The following is a 24290-nucleotide window of genomic DNA, read 5'->3' on the forward strand; positions in this document are numbered from 1 at the left end:
ACAAAGTTTGTATTTTCCCCCATAGCGGTCAGATGGAACAAAGTAAATAGGCATTTTAACGTCATAGATTTAGCCGGTTTTAACCAATTAGCATTCAGGATTAGACCCACCCATTGTACACATTTCTACCGGCAAATGTGTTAAATTATTGCCGTGGTATAAAAGGGATAATCAACTCAAGTGTTCTCTGGAAAATAATGCAACTCCTTGGAAGGTCAGTTACAGTAAGCTCCACTAGAGTGGGGGAACACACCTTCCACGTCGTTCATTATTTTTCATTATTTTCCGTTGATTATCCCTTATGTAGAAATGTGTTCAACATCCACTGAAGTAGCTAGCAAGTTTACGAGATAGCTACAGTAGTTGCCATGGTAACCAAACAAACAGCTAACAAAACCATCAGTCCTAGCTTGCCATTATGAAAATCGAATTCAACAATGCCAATACTGTTTTCAATTCAACTTTTGCTTTCAAAAGCAGCTCAAACATAGAACATGTAAGAATGAATGTCCATTGAATTGTGCCGTGCAAATACAGTGCATTATAGGGAAATAATGCACGCTCTAGAATGCCCTTCAAGCCAATCAGAAACAAGTATTCAAAAATCCCATGGTATAATTAAGCAATAATGCATGAGGGGCTGCGGTATATGGCCAATATACCACGGCTAAGTGCTGTTCTTAGCACAACGCAATGCGGAGTGCCTGGATACAGCCTTTAGCCATGGTATATTGTCCATATACCGCAAACCCCTGAGGTGCCTTATTACTATTATAAACTGGTTACCAACGTAATTAGAACTGCAACACTCCGTATTATTTAGTCCCCCGTAAAATTACACCATATATAGATTCTACAGACCCTACTGACCCTTCAATTTAAGCCCACTATTGTCAACCTACCACTGTGAACATTAAAATAATGTTAACAACTTTTGATTTGATTTTTAATTCTCCATAAATTCCTTCTTGCATTCGCTTATAAGCACAATACAAATCGTCATTGATTAAAATGTAATATATTTTGAATTAGTTATCCACCTTGCAATGTTTTGAAACGCAGGATTTAATTTTGAAGGTTTCCTCATTACCATAGGACAGTGACGTCATCGTTAGTGCTGCAAGCAGAATAGCAGTTCTGTTATTTGGGGCGTACAACCACCCTTTGTGAGGCTTTCAATATTACATACTTAATGTATTGCCTTGTGCAATTATAATGGGGTTCGGTATGAATCGATATTTTGGTCGATGACGTATCTGCAACATGATAGAAGCTCCAAGCCGCAGCCTACAGGCTGATTTTAATGTGGACTTGGTATGGGATGCTTATTTGACAGCGCACTGATGTTCTCGTTGCCAGGAAGGATTTGACTCTGACAGTCATATTTATTGTCGATGTCACGGAATTCATCGCGATTTTCATGTTTTGTAACGATATGCGATAAATTCGCAGAAGCTCTTCCTTTTTCATGGCCTCGGTGGCACGGTTTTGGTGGTCTGCAAACACAAATTCCAAGCTCTACATTTACGAAAATACCACACCACTTATGTCCACCCGACAGTGTTCAAGGGTATTGGGCTTGGGTGATGTCTCCCTGGGAGTAGATACACCCGGGTCCGGCGAGCCTAACAGGGAGATCTTCGAGGCCTGCAGAAACGGAGATGTGGAGCGCGTGAGGAGGCTTGTCACACCGGAGAATGTAAACAGTAGAGACACCGCCGGCAGAAAATCCACCCCGCTGCATTTCGCCGCTGGTAAGAACAGTTGATACAATGTTGCTAGGCGCAGGAAACATCTCGCTACATTGTTTCACACTGCAAATGTAACAAATATAGCAGACAATGTAACAAGACACGCTGTGCAGTTAATAGTTTATTGTAACAGAATAATCCAGACACAAAGGCGTCTGTACAATGTGCATCCACAATACATTCCCTAATATCAAGTTGATTCATAAAGGACTTATTTTGAGGATTAACTATTGTATTATCTTATGTTATATTACACCTGCTATTTGATGTATCAATGCATTTATTAATAAGCAGTAACAGTCATTTTCCAATTACGAAAATGAATCAAAGCATAATCACTAAGTAGGTCTGTTCATGCCTCTCTGTGGACCAGGTGCACCTATAAATCCATACCATCTCTCTTATTCAGGATTTGGCCGCAGGGATGTGGTGGACTACCTACTACAAAATGGAGCCAACGTCCATGCCCGGGATGAGGGAGGCCTCGTATCTCTCCACAACGCCTGCTCCTTCGGCCATTCTGAGGTGGTCAACCTGCTCCTGCACCATGGGGCTGATGCCAACTCCAGGGACAACTGGAGTTACACACCCCTCCACGAGGCCGCCATAAAGGGGAAGAGCGACGTCTGCATAGGTACAGTTGGATTCTGGCCTCCCTGTGAGGCTGTCCCCTTGGGAAAATATGCATTGTTTAAGCACAGTGACTGTTCTCTTATGGCTTCAAGTATCATGGTCACATCTCCAGAAGAATCAGTCATAGATACGTCTGTAATGTGCTTTAAAGGATCACTTTTGTAAAAGCCAAGTATGGCAACTTTGGTGTGCCCTCTCCATATTGTTGGTGTAGAACATAAGCTATCTGTTGATATATTGTAAATGCTGATATGGGTGAATTTGGTGTTGTAGTGCTCCTGCAACACGGAGCAGAGCCAACAATTCGTAACACAGATGGGAGGACAGCGCTGGACCTGGCTGAAGCGTCCACTAAAGCAGTGCTGACCGGTGAGTGGGAGGAACATGTTCCTCACAAGCACTTTAGAAGCACCAAATTGCACGATTGAGTTAGTTTGCACTCATTGCATCTATTTTGGGCATGGGAACAGAATAAAACTGTTCCTCTGGGAACCAAGAGTGACAGAACACGTAGTTGAATGACTCAAAACAGTGAAGAACAAAAGTTATCTTGGAAATATGTGGGCTAATATGTTTCCACACTTTCCTAATCACAGGTGAATATAGAAAAGATGACCTGCTAGAAAGTGCAAGGTGGAGTATATCTCAGATTTTTAAATAACCACCATTCAGAAGCCTTGTAATCAACTGTGACCATTATTGTGCTCTAAATTTTCTAATACATGTGATGCTTTCATAGGAGTGGGATTGAAGACAAGTTGATGGCCCTGCTAACACCATTGAATGTGAACTGTCATGCCAGTGACGGTCGAAAGGTAATTCACATGCTCTCCTAAACTATTCATGAACAGACCACATTTTTCATCACCTCTCTAAAATTCCAAATGCACTAAAATTAGGTAAAAGACAGATAGTCGTGCCCAAAACATGTTACTAACAAAGAGTGTGTCAGTCTGGACAAACAAACAAATCCATTTCAAATGGTCCTTTGTGGTGTATCTTTCAGTCCTCCCCTCTGCATCTGGCTGCTGGCTACAACCGTGTGAAGACAGTGCAGCTGCTGTTAAAGCATGGGGCTGACGTCCATGCTAAAGACAAAGGGTACGACTTGGTCTCTGTCCTTTCGTCATCCTCGTTGAATCTGTATCGCATGCTGCAGGGAAGGCGTTGTATGTCTTTCCAATACCGTGCGAGCAATTTCTCTGATGGATGACTCTCTCTGACGTTTCAGTGATCTGGTGCCTCTTCATAACGCCTGTTCCTATGGACATTACGAAGTCACTGAAATTTTAGTAAAGGTTGGTCTGCAACACATTCTTCCTGTATGTAGCTCATGCATTTTTGTGTCACTGTATATAAAATGTACATTTCTTAACCCAGAGGCCCATTGAACATTCAAATGCTCATTATACAAGTCTTGTTTGACCCCTGTCTCTCCATCGCTCCTCCCTTGGTAATGCAGCAGGGCGCCTGTGTGAATGCCATGGACCTGTGGCAGTTCACCCCCCTGCACGAAGCCGCCTCTAAGAATAGGGTGGACGTGTGCTCCCTGCTAGTCAGCTACGGAGCCGACCCCACTTTCCTAAACTGCCACAACCAGAGCGCCATTGACCTGTCTCCCACTTCGCAGCTCAAAGAACGCCTGGCCTGTAAGCCATGTATATTTTTCCCTCTTTTTCATTGTTCCTATTCTTTCTGAACCTTGTTTTTTTGCTTAGCCTACAATACTCGAATAAAACTGAATGAAACAAATGATTTTAGGCAAGGGGCAACACCTTGATAATGAGTCCTGTTCTCCCTATGCAATAGTTGAACCCCTCTCTCAGCTGACCTCTTGTGTCTGTGACAGATGAGTTCAGAGGTCATGCCTTGCTCCAGGCAGCACGTGAAGCTGACCTGCCCCGCCTAAAGAAGCACCTGTCACAGGAGACCATGACCTTCAAGCATCCCCTTACCCATGAAACCGCACTGGTAAGACACCTCACTACCGGGTCGCCAACGTACTACAGATAGTGTTCCTGCAGGTTATACCGTCAATGAATTGCAGTGCTAGTATCCCGTATATTGTTTGAAGTTTCTGGGTCGCTCTGTGCTTGCCTTTCGTCCTAAGCAGTGTTTTAAGATCTAAGATATGTTGTTAACAGCACTGTGCAGCGACATCTCCCTATCCCAAGAGAAAACAAGTGTGCGAGTTCCTGCTGAGGAAAGGGGCCAACGTAAATGAGAAGACTAAAGAGTGAGTGGTGCAAAGAGTCAGTAACCCTTATCCCACAAGCAATTACCAGTCACTTTACTCTTACCATTGTTGATATGACAGATATAAATGAGTCTGAATGCTCTGATAAGACTCTGAACTAAAGGCTGATGGTTTTTCCATTGTGCAACCCATAGGAAAAAAATGACAGCCACTTTAACTTGTTTGTGATGTAATTTGTCTAAGCTTCCTGACCCCCTTGCACCTGGCTTCTGAAAAGTCACACAACGACATAATCGAGGTGTTGGTGAGACATGAGGCAAAGGTAAGTTCAGGTGTTATCATAGTGTTGTTAATAGCATAAAGGTCAAGCCAACGTGTGTATTTGCTTAATGGCCTATGATTCCGCGCGCGCGCGCGCGCGTGTGTGTGTGTGTGTGTGTGTGTGTGTGTGTGTGTGTGTGTGTGTGTGTGTGTGTGTGTGTGTGTGTGTGTGTGTGTGTGTGTGTGTGTGTGTGTGTGTGTGTGTGTGTGTGTGTGTGATCTGTGTGTGTAGGGTAATGGTGCATCAGGGCTCTAAATGTTAAAAAAAAATCCTTAGTGCTCCCAACTTTAAAGTTAGGAGCACAAAATAAAATCTAGGAATATATTTTTGTATTGATTGAAATTAAGCAAGAGATCAATCATTAATTCAGTCATTCATGCTACGATCATTGATCTTCTAAAGAAGCTATGCCTTTTCCTTTAGAGCCCTCGGTGCAATGCATGTGATTCTTGATAATACGAAGTGTCAATATTTGATTGTATCTGTCCCTATCAAATCAATGAATTACTATTATCTCCCTATAGGTCAATGCCCTGGACAACCTGGGCCAGACAGCTCTGCACCTTGCTGCCCACTGTGGCCACCTCCAGACCTGCCGTCTGCTGCTGAAATCAGGCTGCGACCCCCTCGTCATGTCTCTACAAGGTTTCTCTCCATCCCAAATGGGCAATGAGAGTGTGCAGGAGATACTGCAAGGTAGGCTGGAAACATCTTGGAGTATGTTACATGTTACACAAACAGACAGGAACCTGGTTTGTGATGATCATTCTGGGTTGAAATATTTGGTCCCGTTTCAAGTGTCAGTAAATGCCTTATTTATGTCTTTCAGAGGGAACTCTGATTGGAAACTCTGATGTTGACTGGCAGTTGCTAGAAGCCTCCAAGTCTGGAGATTTGGAGATTGTTAAAGTAACTATCTCCAATACATTTTGGCATAATCTGACCAACCAATGCCCTATTGTTATAACACTCATATTACAAGTTATTTATTTCAAATGGTAACAGTAGTCTTCGTGGTAACATGTCTGCTGTCTTTGTGTTTGCAGAAGCTGTGTACCATGCAGAATGTGAACTGTAGGGATGGAGAGGGCCGTCAATCCACCCCGCTCCACTTTGCAGCGGGGTATAACCGTGTGTCTGTGGTGGAGTACCTTCTACTGCATGGGGCTGACGTCCATGCCAAAGACAAAGGGTGAGCACAGGTCCTGACTTAGGCCAGGAGCTTTTCCCGGTCAGGTCATTTGGTCAGGAAAAACGCATGGCTCTACCTATTCTCCAATGGGCCTGACTCAGACTCGTCGCTCAGAAGGGTAATGTGTGTCCGTCTCTCTCTCTCTTGCTCTGTCTCCTGCAGTGGCCTGGTCCCCCTTCACAACGCCTGCTCCTACGGTCACTATGAGGTGGCTGAATTGCTGGTCATCCACGGGGCTGTGGTCAACATAGCTGACCTGTGGAAGTTTACCCCTCTGCACGAGGCCGCCGCCAAGAGCAAATACGAGATCTGCAAACTGCTGCTGCAGGTAAGGAGTTCGTTTCCCTCTTACAGATTAGTGCTAGTCTATTTTCAACTGTGTTGGACCATCTACAGTGCCACTTGGATTTGTATGATTCAGAGTCATCACTTACCCTGAAAACAATTACGTTTGAATTTCGAGAGACCAGATCCATCCTAATCCTGTGCAATAGAACACATACTATAGAGCCTTCCAGTTCTAGCACAGATTATCTAAACACACACCCCTATCGCTCCCCTCCCAGCACGGTGCAGACCCGACCAAGAAGAACCGAGATGGGAGCACTCCACTGGACCTGGTGAAGGACGGGGACACTGACATGCAGGACCTGCTAAGAGGAGACGCTGCCCTGCTGGACGCAGCCAAGAAGGGCTGTCTGGCCCGGGTCGAGAAGCTCTGCAGCTCTGATAATGTTAACTGTAGAGACGCACAGGGACGGCACTCTACACTGCTACACCTGGCAGGTCAGTCAGCGCACTGGAGCTTTCTGTAAGGACAGTGATCTTGAACCCTAGTCATTGAGAGCTTCAGGGTGTACAAGCCGTTGTTCCAACCCAACATTCACAAGTTTAAGGGTTTAGAATATTTATTGAGAAATGTAATGGATGTGAGTGAGGATTCGGGAGGGGAATGAGAATGGACCGGGTGAAGCCGAGGGCTGCAGATGAAGGATCCAGGGGGTTGGACTCGGTAAGGTTTGGCTTGGAGTCCCAGGTAGACCTCAGCAGGCCGTGGAAGTTGGGCTGCTGTTCTTCCCTGCAGGGCAAGGGGAGGGGGAAGAAGGAATGATTTTTAAATGGACCACCCTAGGCAGGAAAATCGTCACTCGTTCATCCCGCGATGATTGTGATTTCAGCCACCGGTAGCTTGTGGGTGCTTTATATGCGCTACAGTCAATTATGAGTGCATGTCTACTTATATTAAATATATAATTATTAACATACGCCTACTGTATGATAGCTAGCAAATTAATTAGCTAACTAACGTTAGCCTGCCTAGCTGGAACTTCTGAAGAAGTGAAATGTTTTATTTCTACAATTTCCAAAAGATAACCAAACAAAAACTTTTTACGAGATGTGTTTGTGCCGTCATGTGTATTAGTAGCACAATTTCTAACTTATTTGCATTAGTTTTTACTTACACTTGTATGTTGACTTCTCCATTGATGTTGTTTTTAAGTTTTTGCTGACTTTTCTTGAATTGAATTATGGGGAGTTTCAGGCCTTGGAGTGAACATAATTTTACACTCGCAAAGCCGACTAAAAATGAGGGCGGAGGGGCTTACGTTGCAAACTTCCCTTGCTTGGCGAATCATTTGGACCGCCCTCCAAGATGGCGACGGGGATTCCCCCAAGGGCATAAGGCAAGGACGAGGGTGTGTCTTTTAAGTGTTTGAACCGCAGCCTTAAAAGACACACCCTCGATTTGCGACGATTGTACATCCGCTAAGAAAAGTCTGCGGAAACTTAAAAACAACATCAATGGAGAAGTCAACATACAAGTGTAAGTAAAAACTAATGCAAATACAGTTGAAGTCGGAAGTTTACATACACTTAAGTTGGAAACATTCAAACTCATTTTTCAACCACTCCACACATTTCTTGTTAACAAATTATAGTTTTGGCAAGTCAGTTAGGACATCTACTTTGTGCATGACACAAGTCATTTTCCAACAATTGTTTACAGACAGATTATTTCACATATAATTCACTGTAACACAATTCCAGTGGGTCAGAAGTTTACATACACTATGTTGACTGCATTTAAACTGCTTGGAAAATTCCATGGCTTTAGAAGCTTCTGATAGGCTAATTGCCATCATTTGAATCAATTGGAGGTTTACCTGTGGATGTATTTCAAGGCCTACCTTCAAACTCAGTGCCTCTTTGCTTGACATCATGGGAAAATCAAAAGAAATCTGCCAAGACCTCAGAAAACAATTTGTAGACCTCCACAAGTCTGGTTCATCCTTGGGAGCAATTTCCGAATGCCTGAAGGTACCACATTCATCTGTACAAACAATAGTACGCAAGTATAAACACCATGGGACCACGCAGCCGTCATACCGCTCAGGAAGGAGACGTGTTCTGTCTCCTAGAGATGAACGTACTTTGGTGCGAAAGTGCAAATCAATCCCAGAACAACAGCAAAGGACCTTGTGAAGATGCTGGAGGAAACAGGTACAAAGTATCTAAATCCACATTAAAACGAGTCCTATATCGACATAACCTGAAAGCCACTGCTCCAAAACCGCCATAAAAAAGCCAGACTACGGTTTGCAATTGCACATGGGGACAAAGATTGTACTTTTTGGAGAAATGTCCTCTGGTTTGGGCACAATGACCATCGTTATATTTGGAGGAAAAAGAGGGAGGCTTGCAAGCCGAAGAACACCATCCCAACCGTGAAGCACTGGGGTGGCAGCATCATGTTGTGGGGGTGCTTTGCTGCAGGAGGGACTGGTGCACTTCACAAAATAGATGGCATCATGAGGCAGGAAAGTTATGTGGATATATTGAAGCAACATCTCAAGACATCAGTCAGCTTGGTCGCAAATGGGTCTTCCAAGGGGACAATGACCCCAAGCATACTTCCAAAATTGTGCCAAAATGGCTTAAGGACAACAAAGTCAAGGTATTGGAGTGGCCATCACAAAGCCCTGACCTCAATCCTATAGAACATTTGTGGGCAGAACTGAAAAAGCATGTGCGAGCAAGGAGGCCTACAAACCTGACTCCGTTACACCAGCTCTGTCAGGAGGAATGGGCCAAAATTCACCCAACTTATTGTGGGAAGCTTGTGGAAGGCTACCCGAAACGTTTGACCCAAGTTAAACAATTTAAAGGCAATGCTACCAAATACTAATTGAGTGTATGTAAACTTCTGAGCCACTGGGAATGTGATGAAAGAAATACAAGCTGAAATAAATAATTCTCTCTACTATTATTCTGACATTTCACATTCTTAAAATAAAGTGGTGATCCTAACTGACCTAAGACAGGGAATTTGTACTAGGATTTAAATGTCAGGAATTGTGAAAAACTGAGTTTAAATGTATTTGGCTAAGATGTATGTAAACTTCTGACTTCAACTGTAAGTTAGAAATTGTGCTACTAATGCACATGACGGCACAAATACGTCTCGTAAATATGTTTTTGGGAAATTATAGATAAACATTTTCCTTCTTCAGAGGTTCCAGCTAGGCAGGCTAATGTTAGTTAGCAAATTAATTTGCTAGCTATCAGTAGGCGTATGTTAATAATTATATATTTAATATAAGTAGACATGCACTCATAATTGACTGTAGCGCATATAAAGCACCCACAAGCTACCGGTGGCTGAAATCACAATCATCGCGGGACGAACGAGTGACGAATTAACGGCCAAGGATGGTCCATTTAAAAATCATTCCTTCGCCCCTTGCCCTGCAAGTGTATACTCGTCAGACGTCATCATACGTCATCAGAAGTGTCCACTTAATTTGAGGGCTGAGGGGATAGGGTGTGTCTTTTAAGTGTTTGGACCGTAGCCATAGTGTTGCAAACGGGAAGGGAGGCTGTTTGGCAGCTGGTGCTTGTTCAGTTACTAGGGAGCTGTGTTCAAGGCAATTAGTTAAAACGTTGCATTCAAGTCTGGCCTTCTCTCCTGAATTTGACGGATTCAACTAACTTATCATTAACGCCTGAAAAGCCGGCAGACCATCAGGATGGGACTACGGATTTAGGAGAACAACATTTTCAGATAATTGCCGTTTCTGATTAAACAAATTATGTGTCTATTGTGTCAGCTGGCTACAACAACCTGGAGGTAGCAGAGTACCTGCTTCAGCATGGAGCGGAGGTCAACTCCCAGGACAAGGGAGGGCTCATCCCCCTGCACAACGCTGCCTCCTACGGGGTGAGTCCCAGCTACCCTAATCTACTGTACACACTCACAGCACCATCACACTCTAAAGGTGTCCATTGAGTCTTCCTACTACCTGTACGGTATGATTTTCCAGAGACACAAAAGTAAACAGGATGTCTAGAGACTTGATCGATGTGTCTAGGTTTTTTCATTTAAATGAAAGAGTCAGTGCCTCGTACTTGGCATACCAAACACTCGCCAAGTTCCTTGTCAAAGGCTTCTTTAAAAATGTAACCATGAATAGGTTTCAGAGATTAAGCATACCTTTTGAATAAAAAAGGCGTCTTCTGCGGCCTTTAAAACAAGCTCCTTTTAAAAAGAAAGTAATCATGAATTGGTTTCAGTGATGAGGCGAGGGGTGAAGTATGTATGCTGGCCAAATGATTAGCACTCATGTCTCTATGACACAAAACACTGTTGGAAACAAAGGCCAGTAGATTGCTTTGATCAGACCCTTGAGAAGCGAGGAGCTCATCACACCACAGTCCTCCCCGATCGCCTGGTGCTTGCTCTAACTCCACACACAGATTGGATCATTTCAAATAAGCAGTGGTATAAATACTTTAAAGTACTACTTAAGTTGTTTTTTGGGGTATCTGTACTTTGGTTTACTATTGATATTTTTGACAAATGCTACTTTTACTTCACTACATTCCTGGAGAAAATAATGTACTTTTTACATAGATTTTCCATGACTCTCAAAAGTACTCGTTACATTTTGAATGGCTAGCGTGACAGGAAAATGGTCCAATTCACCTACTGCCTCTGATCTGGGGGACTCACGAAACAAACACGCTTCGTTTGTAAATTATGCCTGAGTGTTGGAGTGTGCCCCTGGTTTTCCGTAAGTAAATAAAAAAAACAAGAAAATGGTGCCATCTGGTTTGTTTAATAATGGGTGTTGCGATTTTTCTTTAAACCAATATTCGTTACCCTTTCTCTCCCTATAGATGTTTCTCCCCCTTTTGTTTTCTTTGTTTCTTAAACCTGTGTTGGTTGGGTTACCATGTCAACCTAGAGAGTAGAAGAGAAAGGGTGAATTAACTTGTAGAAGTCCTATATCTGAGTCTGAGATGCAAGTTGACCAAAAGAACGAGAGAAAGTTACAAGACACGAACCAAGAGCCAAGTGGAGTCCAATGTGTTCTCATTTGCAGCATGTGGATGTGGCTGCTTTGCTCATCAAGTACGACGCATGCGTGAACGCCACAGATAAGTGGGCGTTCACCCCACTGCACGAGGCAGCGCAGAAAGGGAGGACCCAGCTGTGTGCCCTGCTATTGGCTCACGGGGCCAACCCCGCCCTCCGCAACCAGGAAGGCCAATCACCGCTGGACCTCGTCACGGTATCCGTCCACACACACTCGCTATCCTGTCTCTGAGATGACAACCTCTCCCCAACACAGGAGTGTGTGGGAAGGGGTAGCATAAACTGTCATCCTCACAGCCACCACACTCACCTGTTTGTCATGTCTACTGCTCTTGGATACATGAAATCCCTCAAATCACAACAACACCCTGACATCGTATATTGTGCTTGTGATTCGTGTTAACAGCATGTTGAACATCACCTACATAGTCTGTTTGGAATTCTTTCCAGAGTTTTCGCTGTTGTTGAGGAGATTCAATGTCTCTCAATGCTTGTTTCTACACTCTCACATGGCCTGACCTTCACCAGCAACCACTGGGTGACATGACCTCTTTCTAAATAGAAGAGAGGACCTGTCTCTGTCTCTGGCAATGAAATGCCTGGAAAGTTCTCTCTCTCATCACACATTGATAAATGACTTGAATGTACTGTATGCATGTCAAGGGTTTGCTCACATAGGAGCATGTAGCCTTATTCATACTTGCTATGCTCTTATGGGTTATTGATGTGTTGGCAACGATCGCTAATGCAGTCTAATCGTATTTCTCTGCATGGTTGCACTGTGAGTCGTCAATATTTTGTGTCATTCTTAATTTCTCCTCCTTGACTTGGTAAATTAGTGACAATGCCTCTTTCTCCTTTCTTTCTTTTCTTTCTACAGGTGGACGATGTTCGTGCCTTGTTGACAGCGGCCATGCCACCTTCAGCCCTGCCCGGTTGCTATAAACCCCAGATAATCAGTATGTCTTCCCCTGTAGGGGTGGTGGTCCCCCCCAGCCTCTCAGCCAGCTCCACACCCCTGTCCACCTTGGCCTCCAGCAACAGTCTGGACAACCAGGCTACTGCCTCCACCTGCACTGCCTTCCCTGAGCTACCCGCTCTCCTGGGGCCCTCTGGGGCTGTGGGCACGGACAAGAAGGAGGTTCTTGGTGTGGATCTGAGTATCGGACAGTTCCTCAACAACCTTGGACTGGAACACCTACTAGAGATCTTTGAAAGAGAGCAGGTAAGCTGAACCCCAAAACGCAGCTCACTCCTTATGTCTGATAACTTAGATAAACTTCTTTTATATAAAAAGCTTCAAGGATGTCTTCAACATCTGATGTTCCACAATAGGCCTATGAAGCATTACTTAAGATGCTGAAGGTGAGATCTGACATTATTTCAAGTTCACCGTTTTCCCTTTTTGAAGATCACTCTGGATGTCCTGGTAGAGATGGGACACAAGGAGCTGAAAGAGATCGGTATCAATGCCTACGGACACAGACACAAGATTATCAAAGGAGTAGAGAGAATCATTAGCGGACCTCAAAGTACGTTTACACACTACAGGACCCATGCTGTTGTCCATAACACAGGTTCACTTCAAATGTATGTTAATGTGTTTAGCATTTACGAAGTGTTTTTCAAGGGCTGTTAGTGAATGCAACCATCAAAGATTTAGATTTTTACTTGATCTTGATGTATGAAAGGGCAGTGTTTCGATTGAAGTTCACATCCTGAATTAAGTTTTGAACTACTGCAATAGTAAAAGAAGTTCACGTTCCTGTGATGCAGGTTTGAACCCGTACCTTACGTTGAACACGGCGAACAGTGGGACCATACTAATAGATCTGGCGTCGGGCGACAAGGAGTTTCAGTTGGTGGAGGAGGAGGTACAACCAACACGATGACTCGCTATCAAAGTCTTACATCTTATTGATCATATCTTGTTGTCAATTAGAAAATGTTGAGTCGACTTTGAGTCTTGCTTTTGAACAGTTGCAGAGTACGATCAGAGAGCACCGAGATGGAGGCCTTGCTGGAGGGGTTTTCAACAGATACAACATTGTTAAGGTACATTTGGCTGGTTTCTATCCACATTAGGAAAGCAAGCTCTGTTTTATTCTGTCCAGTTTAATCTAGTTCATGGAAGTCTAGTTAATGGAAGTCATTATTCAACTGCACATTCAGTTCATGTTATTACAACTTTATTAACCGTGATTGGAATGTATTCTCTTATCCCTGCTTTGAGAGAAATGTATTGTTAATTCACTATTTTCCCCTCTTGATCTGCAGATCCAGAAAGTGTGTAACAAGAAGCTTTGGGAGAGGTACACCCATCGAAGGAAGGAGGTCTCCGAGGAGAATCACAATCACTCCAATGAACGGATGTTGTTTCACGGTAAGAGAATAATATACAGAATAGCACAGCCCACATTCCAATGAGAACCCGTCATCCATGACACTCCAGAAACCACTTGGGTCATGTTGTGTTCGAGGTTGATCTTTTTTTGTGTGCAAGTGTTTTCGACACTCAGAAATCCTATTCACAAGTGCTCATTCCAGCATTCATGCTGCTCTTGACCCAACAGGTTCGCCGTTTGTGAACGCCATCATCCACAAGGGTTTCGATGAGAGGCATGCTTACATAGGCGGCATGTTCGGAGCAGGCATCTACTTTGCTGAGAACTCGTCTAAGAGTAACCAGTACGTCTACGGGATAGGAGGCGGTACAGGCTGCACTCTGCACAAAGACAGGTCCTGCTACGTGTGCCAAAGGTAAACCAGCCATCCAGTCCTTTGATGTTTCTCTACCACAGTAAGCCATATCAAAGCTGAGGTCTAAGTCACCACACTACAACTTAACCAAGCCATAGCTGGGCGCTAATAACACGCCAATGAGACTTTCACAACGTTAAGAAAGAATGGCTCAAGTGGATTGGATTGGAATGGAGGTGGCATGATGTCTGATTGTCTGTGATGGGTTCTATGCGTCTTCAGGCACCTGCTGTTCTGCAGGGTGACTCTGGGCAAGTCCTTCCTGCAGTTCAGTGCCATGAAGATGGCCCACTCCCCTCCAGGACACCACTCTGTCACAGGGAGGCCCAGTGTCAACGGACTGTCACTGGCAGAGTATGTCATCTACAGAGGAGAGCAGGTACGGTAACTAGTGGCTTTGGCATTAGTGTGTGACTTTCATTTTGACGCTAACTACTGAAGTCACTGGATTGACATTCTTTGTCATCGGACTTACATTCCATTTGCAGTACTGCTCCTCTTGGATCTAATGTGTTAATTGTATGGTAGCATGCCCTTAGGACTAGCAAGCTGTTACAATTGACTTGCTCTGACACCTGTGTCATTTACTCTAGGCCTATCCAGAGTATTTGATCACCTATCAGATATTAAAGCCCGACGCCTCTGTGGACGGATAGAAGTGGAACGGAGGAGGGAAGAACAACAAGTTAATTGTACAGAAGAACGTCTCAGCCTGGTTCTGTTATGTTCGGTGCAGCAACAGCTTTACTAAATGCATGCATAAACAGATTCTTTTTTCTCCTTCTCCATTTGAAGCACTTCCATCTGTAGCCATTCTAACAAACGCTGTGTAGGACAACTACAACTGGTTAAAGTCTAACTGTAACTCAAAAAAAACTGCTGTGTTATAGTAGTTCTTTTCTGGAGACATTGTATATATATTTTTTAGTACTAGCGTGTTAATTTATTTACATTTTTATGCCCATGTTATTGTAAATGAATGACCTATAGAATATGTATTCCATCAACCAGCAGTCAAAATCAGTGTTTTCAAAGTCTGCCTTGTGGGGATGTCTGGGTCATATTTATTTAGGGCACATCATAGCAAAAATGTTTCAAAAGTTGTGGAATGGAAAATTAATGTTTATTGGACAAGCCTAGGTGGTCACTCCCTGTTTCCGTCTGTTTTCTTCCATTGGTGCCTATTGCCTAATGGCTTATTTGTCTAGTATTGTAAATCAGAAGCTGGACACAATTTAGATCATTATCCTGTTAGAAGGTGTATTGTTTGGTCTACATAGTGACAGTTAAAAGATCAGAATCAGTGTCCGTTCATTCAGTAATGGTGGCCGCAGCAAAGTCTTCAAATTTGAGGACTCCTAAATTGTCATAAATTGCCCCTCTACGAAGTCTGTGTTGCTTCGAAAGCTGTTTGTTTTACACAACACACAAGGGTGACGAGACTACACAGAGAAAACAAAACATGTAGTTTGTCAATTTCCCTCTGTCAGTGTTTGGATGCGCTGTGAGAACCGTGTCTGTCATTTGAAATAATGTGAAGTTAATTTACATTAATATGCTGTGGTTGCGTGATGTTCTCTCAGCACTTTGTTCCTTTTGCATGATATTCCTGTCTGATTAACTCTCGTTAGAGTTGTACGTCATGTTTGAACAGTGTTTGCTTGCTAATTGCTTGCTAATTGGATGTATCATGGCTGGATCTGGGTGGGGATAATCTCCACACAAACAGCCACATCAAAATAAATGAGCTATTTGTGAATCCTTGGTTGTAAGTTGTTTGTAGCCTACTGTAACAAACAAAAATTGTTGTTGCATGTAATCACTTATGTACCAAACCTTGCGTTGTCTGTTTTTTTAGGTAGTGGAATAACTATCATTGTTAATTACACATTTTTCACTTGTCAGTATGATGTCTCCCAAGATAGTGTACGATTAGCCATACGAGAATACTACATACTTAAACTACTTAATTGCATACGTATTTCGACGTTTGATCTAGTAGAATTCACTCGTCTTTTACGACTCAAGTTTGACTACCGTTGATAATCAGATAAATTCACGCGCTGTACCAAAATGAACGAATGGCAGGAGTCAACGCAATCGCGCATTCGATGATGCATTCGAAGTACTATTTTCGAAATGTCACAGCCTACTATAAACGTTTGTTTTTTGCACACTATTTAGTAGTCTAGTATGGATATTATACATACAGACAGTGTCTTCCTCCCTACCTAGGCTACTGCTTTCCTGACGCATTGTTTTCATGAGACGTTGAGTGTCCGATAATGGCACTGTATCACTCTTCAGTTCAAGATGTTTTGACATGCAAGAGAAGACATTTGGGCCGTAGGAGTGGGCTTGTTACAGTTTAATGTAGTTTAACCTTTTGTCTGAACTGAGATGTACACTACAAAGCGGAATAGAGGAATTATTGAGACCACTTTGATCAATTCTGAGTTCAACTTGGGATAACCATTGACAAGAAGGTGGCTGACCTTTTCGCCAGGCAGTGGAGAGCCGGGGTGAGAGTAACACGTCCATCTTCTCATAACACAGAAGCTAGTGAAGTCAGCACGTTCCTAATGTGGAGGTCAACCAGTATATACACTACCGTTCAAAAGTTTGGGGTCACTTAGAAATGTCCTTGTTTTTGAAAGAAAAGTACATTTTCCGTCCATTAAAATAACATAAAATTGACCAGAAATACAGTGTAGACGTTGTTAATGTTGTAAATGACTATTGTAGCTGACAACGGCAGATTTTTTATGGAATATCTACAGAGGCCCATTATCAGCAACCATCACTCCTGTGTTCCAATGGCACGTTGTATTTAGCTAATCCATGTTTATAATTTTAAAAGGCTAATTGATCATTAGAAAGCCCTTTTGCAATTATGGTAGCACAGCTGAAAACTGTTGTCCTGATTTAAAGAAGCAATAAAATTGGCCTTCTTCAGACTAGTTGAGTATCTGGAGCATCAGTATTTGTGGGTTCGATTACAGGCTCAAAATGGCCAGAAACAAATAACTTTCTTCTGGAACTTGTCAGTCTATTCTTGTTCTGAGAAATGAAGGCTGTTCCATGTGAGAAATTGCCAAGAAACTGAAGATCTCATACAACACTGTGTACTACTCTCTTCACAGAACAGCGCAAACTGGCTCTAACCAGAATAGAAAGAGGAGTGGGAGGCCCCGGTGCACAACTGAGCAAGAGGACAAGTACAGTAGAGTGTCTAGTTTGAGAAACAGACGCCTCACAAGTCCTCAACTGGCAGCTTCATTAAATAGTACCCGCAAAACACCAGTCTCAACGTCAACAGTGAAGTGGCGACTCCGGGATGCTGGCCTTCTAGACAGAGTTGCAAAGAAAAAGCCATATCTCAGACTGGCCAATAAAAAGAAAAGATTAAGATGGGCAAAAGAACAAAGACACTGGACAGAGGAACTCTGCCTAGAAGGCCAGCATCCCGGAGTCATCTCTTCTCCACTACAGCCCCGTTGAGGTTTAATGGGGGCCTGTTCGGCTCACCTTTTCCTGTAGTCCACGATCAGCTCCTTTGTCTTGCTCACATTGAGGGAGAGGTTGTTTCCAACCCCAGTAGATACACTACTGGGGTTGAAAGCACTGGCACATCATTGGCCAAGGGTGATGCTCCACACTTTTCCTCCTCTATGTTTGATACTCCTCACTAGGGCTGTGGAGTTCATGTCAGCTGGTTTTGTCAGCTGGTTATTGTCATACAAAAGACTGTATCACGGTAATTTACCATTAATTAACAGAAAGGAGTTTAGCATCTCCAGGTCTCCATGCATACAAGCTGCATACAAGCCTCTCATGCATGCTTTTAAAACATCTAGATGCACTGCAGTACTTAATGCAGCTGGTGGCCACACCAGATACTGACTGTTACTTTTGATTTTGACCCCCCCACATTATTCCATTTCTGTTAGTCACATGTCTGTGGAACTTGTTCAGTTTATGTCTCAGTTGTTGAATCTTACGTTCATACAAATATTTACACATGTTAAGTTTGCTGAAAATTAACGCAGTTGACAGTGAGAGGACATTTCTTTTTTTGCTGAGTTTACATTATCACAGTGGCGTTGGCAGTCACAATGTAAGTAACCTAATGTATGTCCCTCTAACTCCCCTGAATGCCTCTGTTGATCCTACAGCTATTGTATACAGTAATCATGTGCCTTGTATACAGTAATCATAGCACTGAGGCAGTGTGCCCTAGTAGGAAGTCCACTATGTGCAGCTCACCCTGCACTATCAGCTTACATATATAAATAACATTGTCATGTCTACTTCTGATAAGCCTCCCTGTAATGCAATAAAAACAATCAAGCATCGCAGAAAAGGGCTAAAAATAGCCCACATTAACATATGTAGCCTAAGAAACAAGGTCCATTAAATCAATAACTTGCTAGTAACAGATAACATTGATATTCTCTGAAACACACTTAGATAATACCTTTGACACAGTGGTAGCATTACATGCTTATAACATCTACAGAAAAGACAGAAATGCCAATGGGGGTGATGTTGCGGTGTATATTCAGAGCCACATTCATGTAAAGCTTAGAGAGGATCTCATGTTAAATACTGTTGAAGTAATATGGATACAGGTTCATCTGCTTCACCTAAAGCCCATTCTGGTCGGAAGCTGCTATAGACCACCAAGTGCTAACAGTCAGTATCTGGATAATATGTGTGAAATGCTTGATAATGTATGTGATATCAGAGAGCTATATTTTCTGGGTGAACTAAATATTGACTGTCTTTCATCAAGCTGGCCACTCAACAAAAAGCTTCAAACTGTAACCAGTGCCTGCAACCTGGTTCAGTCAACCTACCAGGGTATTTACAAACAGCAAACAGGAATGAAATCATCAAAATGCATTAGTAAATCCATTGGATGTAGTGATCACAATATAGTAGCCATATCTAGGAAGGCTGGGCCTAATATGGTGTATAAGAGGTCATTCAATAAGTTTTGTAGTGATTCCTGTGTTGATGATGTAAAGAATATTTGCTAGCCTGTGGTGTGTAATGAGGAGCAACCAGACGCTGCACTTGACACTTATGAAATTGCTTATTCCAAGCATGTACCCATTAAGAGAATTACTGTCACGTTCGTCGTATACATAATGAGCGGACCAAGGCGCAGCATGAGTAGAGTTCCACATATTTATTAAAGTGAACCTTCAAAAAACCAACAAAGAATAAACGAACGTGAAGTTCGTAGCGCACATAGCACTAAACCAAAACAAAACAATATCCCACAAACGCAGGTGGGAAAAGGACCACACTAAGTATGATCCCCAATTAGAGGCAACGATCATCAGCTGCCTCCAATGGGGAACCATACTCACACCAACATAGAAATTCAAGACTAGAACACCCCCTAGTCACGCTCTGACCTATTGCACCATAAAGAACCCCAAGGGCTCTCTATGGTCAGGGCGTGACAATTACTGTAAAAACTGTTAAATCCCCATGGATTAATGAGGAACTGAACATTTTATGGTTGAAAGGGATGAGGCAAAAGGAATAGAAAATAAGTCTGTTTGCACAACCGATTGGCAAACGTACTGCAAATTTCGAAATCATATGTGACTAAACTGAATAAAAAGAAGAAGAAACTATTCTATGAAACAAAGGTTAAATGATAGTAAAAAATCTTTTTCCAACTACTATAATACTTTCTTTCATTGGCAAGATTAGAAAACTGTTGCATGTTGCATTTACATTTTTGTTCAGTATTATTTCAAGTTTGTGCTCTATGTATCCAGTGAGTGTGGTTCATAGCATACAGTAAGTATTTAAAAGGTGAACAGACAGTTTACTTTTTTGCATTGAAGTGTGTAAATTGGCCTACTGTAGCTTCTATTTTCTTCTGAGTAGAGAAAGTAAATGCAAAACATTATTGAATTCAAACTATCTGTTTACAGGTCCACAACAATTTGCAATTATTTTTGTGTTTCAGAAACGGTCAAATGTCACTGGAAAAGAAAACATCGGTGGTCCTCCACACGTTTTACGCCAAGTTTGATTCATAAAGGGAAACCAGTTTATACACTTCAATATTTGTGTGCTTCTGCAGTCTTTTCAGAAATAGCGCATGCAGACATTTAGTGTAAAATGTACACAATCGTTATAAATGAAGCCCCAGGGCCCTTATTCACAAAGTGTTTCAGAGAAAGAGTGTTTATCTAGGATTACATCCCACCCCCTCTAATTCATTATGATTTACAAGGCAGAAGTGATTATAGTTCAATTTTCCTACTCTGAGATGGTTGTGAATACAGGCCTAATTGTACTCCCCCAGACACAGATAAGCCTGGCCTTGGACTATAAAACACTCTGCGTTGTCCGGGAAACTGGCCCATAAATGTCTACCTTGGCTCCAATGTATGTTTGTTTTTATATATCACATATATGTTTTGCAAACCTGTACTCTTCACTCTCTACCTCTCCTGGGGTGGGTATGCTTTCATAGTTAAACCTGCTGCTACATTCACAAGATAACTACCACATAATTGCCACTGCAATTAAACAGCCAATTATCTGTAATTATACTACTTGGTTCCTGCATTTTACCATATCAAAGATTTACTCGCCCACGCATGATGTATCTTTTATTTCCTTTGAGTGGAATGGTATTAAAGTACACAATGTATTGTATTAACATAATTACATTTCCTTATGAGTTGTAAAAATGACATATAAGAAAGAGCAATTTATTGGTCAGTGTAATCTTTTGCTTTTTCATCTTCAACTCAATAACTTGGGGTTTGTACCAATGCTTTTATGTACACTGATATGCCAGAATTTTGCACACTATAAAACCATCGGGATGTCAGAAAATAGGGATAATAACTGCACTTTTGTAGATCAAACATACAAAAAGACACAAAGTGATCAAAATGTAGACTAGTTTCACAGATCCTCAATTTGACCTGGAATCACATAACACTCACTGGGCCCAGTTGAGGGAAAAGGCATCATATCTAATGATATGTCTGCTTCATATTCAAGCTGCAGTATTGCAGGCAGGATAAGGTTTCTTTGGTTACGTGAGGTATTAGAGACAACGGAGACTTTGTCAAATGGTAGGTCCAAATCTTCACCGTGTGAGACCATGGGCAGGCGTTGCGCACAATGCGCAGAGGCATTGATAGTTGCGTTCTGGAACGTAGTGTCGTGGCGGTAAGACATCAACTCGTTACTTAAATGGACAGCTTCTACAGAACTGGAACAGTATCTTTTGCAGCCCAAAATGGTAGAGAATGCTTTTCTGAAATCAGCATTAAAAGCGTATATGACTGGGTTTAACGATGAGTTTGCCCATCCAAACCACACAAAAATGTTAAAAGTGGTGTTACTTACGCACAGGCGATCACCAAGATTGTTAATGTCACAAAAAGGTACTATGCAGTTGAGCACGAAAAAAGGCAGCCAGCAAAATACAAACACTCCCATAATGATAGAGAGTGTCTTCAAAACTTTCGTTTCTTTTTTAAAGGTTGTTTTCAATGAGTTTGTTTTCTCGGTTGCTTGCTGATTGTTCTGTGCGTGTTCCACGGCTGTCTCCAAGGATGATATTCTCCGGATCTGGTTTTGCGCAATCCGGTAAATTCGTGTATAAGTGCCAACCATAATAACGACTGGAATGTAAAAACTTATCAAGGAGGAGGATATGGCATACGTGCTATTCAAGCTTGCGTTGCAGTCCTCTATTTGGTTGATTTGATTAGTGTCGTCCACTGTTTCCTTTTCCTCCTCTGACTTGTGCCAATTGAGCTGGACGGGAATGAAGGAGATAAGAATGGAGAGGGTCCATGCCACTCCGATCATAACGAAAGCAAACCTTTGAGTCATTTTACGCTCATATCGAAAAGGGCTCGAAATTGCCCAGTATCGGTCCATACTTATTATACAAAGATTGAGAATAGACGCCGTGGAGCACATGATGTCAAAAGCTATCCAGGTATCACAGAAGCTGCCGAAGATCCAGCAGCCGGCCACTTCAGACATAGCCTTCCACGGCATCACAAGAATGGCCACGAATAAATCCGACACCGCCAAGGAGATTACAAAAAAGTTTGTCACTTTAGATCTAAGGTGTCGAAATTTGATCACAGCGGCGCACACTAGCGTATTCCCAAAAAGCGTGGAGACGATCAGGATGAACAGGACGCACCCGGTGAGAGCACGGACGCTGTGCTTGGAGCTGTCCGTTTCAGCACCTGCGGTTTCGTTGTCAGATTTCTCCATTGACCAATTTCTCCTATTTTCTGCGCATATCAAAGATAGCGTCTTTAGCGTCTTCCACACTTAGCGTTCAGTGCTCCCTTTATTCATTATGCTTTCAACTTAGTTTTGGAGACCCAACTTGCAGATTTCCGTACTCACGCATAACTACCTTAATTAACAGGACGTGGGCCAGTTCTAAGAACCTCAGTTATTTTCTTACTCTGACGCAGTAAAACATTGTCCATTGTCGTGAATAGGTGCACTGCACATAACCCATCCTGCACAATCGCTCCTTTTTTATATAGTGAATGGATCTCACTTAATGGTTGGATAGTTACTCATGCTTGACGATGGCAATGAAGACCCCTCCTCTTAAAGGCCCAGTGCAAATTATGATAATGTCCTTTTAGTGAAATTTCAGGGATGGAGCTTTGGCCTGCCTGGTAACATCACCAGGTGGTAAATTAGTTAATAGACCAATATGAAAGAGAGTTCCAAACCTCTCTGCCAAAAACAGCTAGTTTTCAGTTTTCCCCTCCTCACTCAGACCATTCTCAGACAGTCCTAGCGAAGTTCTTGTTGAGAAATTGCCCTTTGCTAAGAAGATATTTGTGTTTCTTTTTGACCAGTTGAATTGAAAACAGTCACAGTGAGGTACTTATACTGAAGAAAAATATAAACGCAACATGTAAAGTGTTGATCCCACGTTTCATGAGCTGAAATAAAAGATCCCAGAAATGTTCCATACGCACAAAAATCGTGTTTCTCTCAAATTTTGGGCACAAATTTGTTTACATCCCTGTTAGTGAGCATTTCTCCTTTGCCAAGATAATCCATCCACCTGACAGGTGGGCATATCAAGAAGCTGATTAAACAGCATGATCATTACACAAGTGCACCTTGTGATAGGGACAATAAAAGGCCACTCCAAAATGGGTCGTTTTGTTACACAACACAATGCCACAGAGAAATTCATAGATCAGACATAAGAGAAACATCTATAGAATATACACATACAGTATATTGATTATAGAAAATCTAAAGAGAATATTTAATCAATCAGTTAGCTATTGTATGAACTTGGAAATAATCTGCACTGTCAGTAGCCTAGAGCATTACAGAAAAGGATTAGGGTGTACTATCGTAGGCTCGGTTAAAGTACCAGTTCGACAACAACAAACAGCTGCAGAGGTCATATTGGAGTTGTCCTCCAAGCCAAGGATACAGGAGGCGAGGCCTAGGAATATTAAGGCTGAGTACAGACTTGACAGACTCATCCCCACAAGAGGGTCCTGGAGGACAAGGCAAAAAAAAAACTAAGAGAGAAAGCACAGGAAAAAAGAAAGCTGTGATACTGAAAAAAGCTGTGGCGCCACTGAAAAAGGTTGCTTCAGGTTCCAAAACCACAACAAACACCCTAAAAGAAGGGGATGCAGAATGCTTGTTCTGTAACAAGCATTCTGTGTTGCCTGTGGGAACTGGATACGGTGCGAGCAGTGTCAGAGGTGGGCTCATGAGCTATGCTCACATTTAACTGGGGTGGGATTCATTTGCAACCTCTGTGTCAATGAAAAAAATCTGGAAAAATGCCATTGTGTTAAATTATTGTTATGAAATGTGTGTGTGTGTGTGTTTGATCACTATTTAATCAGTTATATTCCAATGAATTTGTTCAAAATATTTATAAATATTACAAACTGGTGGTGATTAGCAGAGTGAGTTAAGGTGTGGTGAATTGGAAGTAGAGGGCGTGTCTAGAGGGTGAATAGGGAATAGGTGAGATGGTATGAGCAGTC

General features: G+C 42.4%; 2 protein-coding genes across 2 annotated transcripts; one reads left to right on the forward strand and one right to left on the reverse strand.

The window, feature by feature from the left end:
* Positions 1–1168: 1168 nt before the first annotated feature.
* Positions 1169–15986, forward strand: LOC120030031 (poly [ADP-ribose] polymerase tankyrase-2-like). The gene is made up of 26 exons (XM_038975348.1): positions 1169–1754; positions 2161–2385; positions 2658–2753; positions 2981–3017; positions 3124–3199; positions 3391–3485; positions 3616–3682; positions 3847–4033; positions 4234–4355; positions 4529–4620; positions 4825–4903; positions 5428–5599; positions 5733–5812; positions 5950–6095; positions 6258–6423; positions 6662–6881; positions 10205–10314; positions 11480–11668; positions 12353–12697; positions 12884–13004; positions 13249–13346; positions 13453–13527; positions 13750–13855; positions 14046–14232; positions 14455–14611; positions 14826–15986. Exons 1-26 carry the CDS (start codon positions 1469–1471, stop codon positions 14886–14888), a joined length of 3597 nt encoding a protein of 1198 aa, XP_038831276.1. The 5' UTR covers positions 1169–1468; the 3' UTR covers positions 14889–15986.
* Positions 15987–19677: 3691 nt separating this feature from the next.
* On the reverse strand, positions 19678–22918 carry LOC120029877 (D(5)-like dopamine receptor). The gene has a single exon (XM_038975183.1). The coding sequence runs from the start codon at positions 22513–22515 to the stop codon at positions 21178–21180; it is 1338 nt and encodes a 445-aa protein (XP_038831111.1). The 5' UTR covers positions 22516–22918; the 3' UTR covers positions 19678–21177.
* Between the last annotated feature and the right edge of the window lie 1372 nt (positions 22919–24290).

Source organism: Salvelinus namaycush, chromosome 35 (assembly GCF_016432855.1).
Source record: "Salvelinus namaycush isolate Seneca chromosome 35, SaNama_1.0, whole genome shotgun sequence".
Classification (NCBI taxonomy): domain Eukaryota; kingdom Metazoa; phylum Chordata; class Actinopteri; order Salmoniformes; family Salmonidae; genus Salvelinus; species Salvelinus namaycush.

Bases quoted from the DNA above. Each gene is read 5' to 3' on its own strand.
- LOC120030031 (XM_038975348.1), top strand. From the start codon at position 1,469: ATGGCCTCGGTGGCACGGTTTTGGTGGTCTGCAAACACAAATTCCAAG. The intron at 2,386-2,657 runs GTACAGTTGGAT...TTGGTGTTGTAG, and splicing joins GAAGAGCGACGTCTGCATAG to TGCTCCTGCAACACGGAGCA. The intron at 3,200-3,390 runs GTAATTCACATG...TGTATCTTTCAG, and splicing joins ATGCCAGTGACGGTCGAAAG to TCCTCCCCTCTGCATCTGGC.
- LOC120029877 (XM_038975183.1), bottom strand. From the start codon at position 22,515: ATGGAGAAATCTGACAACGAAACCGCAGGTGCTGAAACGGACAGCTCC.